The 4,671-nt window shown below is 38.2% G+C and overlaps 1 protein-coding gene across 1 annotated transcript; it reads left to right on the forward strand.

Moving 5' to 3' along the window:
• The first annotated feature begins 1,662 nt into the window (after nt 1-1,662).
• On the forward strand, nt 1,663-3,669 carry LOC134747387 (uncharacterized). The gene is made up of 2 exons (XM_063682012.1): nt 1,663-2,919; nt 3,500-3,669. Exons 1-2 carry the CDS (start codon nt 1,824-1,826, stop codon nt 3,667-3,669), a joined length of 1,266 nt encoding a protein of 421 aa, XP_063538082.1. The 5' UTR covers nt 1,663-1,823.
• Nucleotides 3,670-4,671: the final 1,002 nt, after the last annotated feature.

Raw genomic sequence — 4,671 nt, forward strand, 5'->3', positions numbered from 1 at the left:
AGTAAAAGTAATGCTATGAGTAGTTAAGTTTAGAATTACGTGGCAAGAAAAATCACACAAAGGAATTGCATAGTGAAATAAGCCGTTAGAAACATTATTTAAATCTACCTGCTTAGGATTAGCATAAGAAATGTTCAACACTTACCCAATGGGGATTTTTAACACTAAAACGAATAATTAGTACTGAACTACGGGACTTATTTTCCGTAAGAAATTAATTTCGCCGGCTACGTTTAGGGTCGCGTTGCACGGAGGCAAAGCGAACGTGCGCCGGCGTCGAAAGCTAGATCTCTCTGGCTCGCAGCGCTGGCGAGTGGGCTGACGCGGGGAGCAGGGCGCGGGGCGGGGAACGCCAACAGCCGGTTACTTCGAAGGACAAAGGAATGTCGCGCAAGTACAGTGCGTTGCAGAAAAGAGGAAACAAGTTGGGACTTCATAATATATATATATATATATATATGATATTAATGTATTTCATTTTAGTGTATTTAGGTAAGTGTTTTATTATTAAGGTATTATTGTTTATTAGGAAATTAGTTATTTTATACTTTAATTTAATTTTTATAAATGTAACCTAGGTTACGTAACGTTACTACGTTACAGTGAAGACAAGAGTGAATTACTTCTGCATGCGGGAGACGATAACCAAATTTAGACTAAGTATATAACTATAAGGGTCTGACCATTACTTGCATGAAATGCGTTCATTATTGGTAATTTCCTCACAACAGAATTATATTTTATTACATATCTGTTATTACGAGTCGTTGCATGTAAATTTGCACTTTAAGTTTTATAACAGTAGTACTTATTTTTGCACTACTGTAGTGGATGTTTATGTAAGTATAATAGTTTTCAATGTGACAGAGTGTATAGAGGGTCATTTGGCAGGGTGAATGTTGTAGTCACAGTAAATTTAATTTGCTAACATCTTCCGGTATAGGATTAATGCTGGATGTGATGAATGGGAATATCGGTATATATATGTATGGATATTGATTTCTTTTGGAACGCTATATGACTTTGACCAAACATCATTAAACAACAAACATAAAGTTTGTTAGGTACTTATAACATAATGTGAAGCCCGTGTAAACTTAAACACACCAGTCGCCACAAACAGACCTGTGTTCTTACATTGATATGTGTTGAATATCAAGTGATGTCGTTGACGCCATCTACATGAGTATAGGGCAAAGGTGGGGCTATCTGTTCGGGCATAAATTTCTTTTGGTTCTTCGAGGACGGTTTTTCCTTAAACTTTATTTATGTTATATGGAGTTGCATATATCTTTGGTTGTTCAAAAGACTTTGTGGTTTTCATTTTAAATGCCGTCAGAAATGAACATGTCAATGAGAATTAATCATGTGGTGCATACCTAACCTATAACTTGCACCAAGCTGTCATATTAATTACTTGTACCTACAATCTACATATACAGTTTTAACTCAGTACAATGCGCTGGAATAATATTTGGCGCTTGGTTATGTTACTTGTGGACTAAACGTTTACTTAGGCTGAAATAATAATCTGCTTTTATGATTATTTTATGATACCTACGTGTATATGAGATGATCCGTTGATGTGCAGTGGATATTGGATTGTATTGATACGTGTATTGATTAATATGTGTACTTATTTTATTGGTAATTCACTAAGCGAAGAATTTGTATGATGTAATGTATGTCATTACATCATACAAAAAAAAAACATTGATTAACTAATGAAATGTTTCATTACCCTATCCCTTTCCCGTATTACCTACATATGACATAACGGGTACTATACCATTTTATTATACATTGTTAGTTGACTGAACATAATGCCACGGAACTCAAAGCGTAAGCGTAGATCTTATACGCCACCGCTTGACACTTTGATTAATAAATGCAAATCTCTAAGACAACGGAGCACGAGTCGCCAGCATACACGTCCTAAAACAAGAAGCGGTTCGCGCACCAGACATAGGTATCACCACACCAGGCACGGAGACACGCGTTCACGTACTCGTTCCAGAACACGGAGACGTTCACGTTCGAGACGTAGTGATCGTTATGCCAGACGAGAAGACTCACATTCACGTACGCGTTCCAGGACACAGAGACGTTCGCGTTCGAGACATAGTGATCGTCATGCCAGACGAGAAGACTCGCAGTCACGTACGCGTTCTGTGACGAAAAGTCGTTCGGGGTCTAGAAATACGGAACATAGAGGCAGACGGTCGCGTTCTCGGACACGTAGCAGCAAGGATCGACAACGCAGTACTCGCCGATATGTGAGAAGCCCCGGATTTAGAGATGATCGCACTACAGTTCAGCAACTAATTGATGCGTTTAAGAGCCATGGAACTGGACCGTATCCTAACATGCAGAATATTATACCAGCATTTGACCCCAGTACAAGGGCGCAAACCACTAAGACATGGTTAAGGAAAGTAAATGAAACTGCCAAAGTGTATAAGTGGACTGAAAGCCAGACAATATATCATGCCATACCTAAGTTATCAGGCGTCGCTAAACAATGGTATGAAGGATTGTCGACATCCAATTTGACCTGGGAAACGTGGCAGAAAAAGCTTCTTCAGTGTTTCCCAGATGACATGAACTACGCTGATCGTTTAATTGAAATGATTGACAGAAGGAGCAAGCGAGATGAAACCCTTGAACAATATTTCTTTGACAAAGCAAAGTTAGTGGCTCACTGCAATATTAAAGGAAAGGATGCAGTTGATTGCATCATACAAGGCATATACGACAACAATATACGTTTAAATGCTCAAGGATGTGATTTTAAACATACAGATAAGCTACTTCGGTATCTGCGCAATGTATCCGCGAAAAATGTACGTGACGCTAAGAAGCCGATACCTCATCCGAAAGTTGCGGATGCTAAAGCCACGGGGAACTCAAAGTTCACTCGTACTACTAATACAAGAAGTTCTTCGATAAAATGCTTTAACTGTTCGGAGATAGGTCATGTAGTATCGAAGTGTCCAAAACCCCTTCAAAAATGTCCTAAGTGTAATCGTATGGGACACTTAGTCGAGAATTGTAGAGGCTTTCAAAGTAACGTTGAGCGGATTAATAATAAAACAACGACTGATACTGTTAAGGTAATGAGAATAAAGACTGAGCACGGTGTGCACGATTTATACATGAAGTCAGTTAAGTTGTGCGACAAGGACAAAATCGCTTTTATTGATTTTGGAAGTGAGTGTAGTTTAATTAATGAAAGCAATGTAAAAGACCTAAACTTATCTGTTACTACCGAAAGTAGACCCATGCTTAAGGGATGTTTTTTTGGATCGGTACGACCTAAAGGAAAGGTTAGATTACCGGTTGTTATAGACTTTGTTAAAGCTACAATTGATGCATTTGTTGTGATTTGTTGTGGAAGATAAGTTTTTAAATACAGATGCTTTAATAGGTCAAAATTTCACAGAACTACCAGAAGTACATGTACAAAAAACTAGCACATCGCTTATTGTTTATTCTGTAGAGTTTGACGCAAATAAGTTAGGAGTTTATGTCAAGGTGAACACCATGATTGAAGGTACAAAAACTGTTGAAGTATACTGCGATCCAGAATACACTGGATACTTGTATATACCTGGAAATTCGTCCTTCAAAACTGGAGAAGAAGTAATCGTTTTACAAGGTGTCTATTAGTAATAAACTTCTCTAACAAAACTATTATATTAAACAGAAATAAACTACTTATGCGGGCACGATTCCTACCCTTGACCGCAGATGAAGGAACAGAACAGGCAAAAGGGGAACTAGAGGTAAATATGATCTCAATGACTAAAGATAATTCTAATACTGAAAATGAAGCATCTTTTATAAAATCTAAATCCCCTATCACTATGGACATGTTGAATGTTGGACCTTTGGTCTCGACTGCTCAAAAACAAGCATTATTAAATCTAATAAACGAGTACCGCGACTGTTTTGCACTAAATATGTCTGAGTTACGCACAACACCCATAACGGAAATGCATATAAGATTAAATGACGAATCACCTGTTTCTTACAAGCCGTATCGATTAGCTTACAGTGAACGAATAGTAGTACGTGATCTTGTTAACGATCTCTTGGAACAAGATATTATCACGGAATCTGATTCCAGTTATGCCAGCCCTATAGTGCTAGTAAAAAAAAAGATAACGACTATAGGCTCTGCGTAGATTACCGTGCACTGAACAAGAAGACCGTCAAGGATTCTTTTCCAATGCCGGTAATTGACGACTATCTCGAACGGTTAAACGGGAAAAAATATTTTACTTGTTTAGATTTAAAGTCAGGTTACTATCAAATTCCAGTGTCTAAAGAGTCACAGCACCTGACAGCTTTTGTTACACCAGATGGGCACTATCAATACACTCGGATGCCGTTCGGGCTGGTCAACGCACCTGCCGTATTTCAACATATGATAAATAAAGCGCTAGGGAAAGAGATACGATTTAGCGATACCGTATATGGACGATATTCTGTCACCCGCCACAACTATTGATGAGGGATTAAACAAATTGCAGAAAATACTTAAATCACTGCGCGAAGCTAGGCTTACTCTAAATCTAAAGAAATGTTTTTTCTTTCAAAATTCACTGACATATTTAGGGTATGAAGTATCCGACGAAGGCTTGCGCCCAGGTCAAAAAAAATCGAAGC

This window comes from Cydia strobilella, chromosome 14 (assembly GCF_947568885.1).
Source record: "Cydia strobilella chromosome 14, ilCydStro3.1, whole genome shotgun sequence".
NCBI lineage: Eukaryota > Metazoa > Arthropoda > Insecta > Lepidoptera > Tortricidae > Cydia > Cydia strobilella.

What these genes read in the sequence shown, in the direction of transcription:
- LOC134747387 (XM_063682012.1), top strand. Translation starts at nt 1,824, where the DNA reads ATGCCACGGAACTCAAAGCGTAAGCGTAGATCTTATACGCCACCGCTT. An exon ending in GGGGAACTCAAAGTTCACTC is followed by an intron (nt 2,920 to 3,499) that starts GTACTACTAATA and finishes TTTATTCTGTAG; the next exon opens with AGTTTGACGCAAATAAGTTA.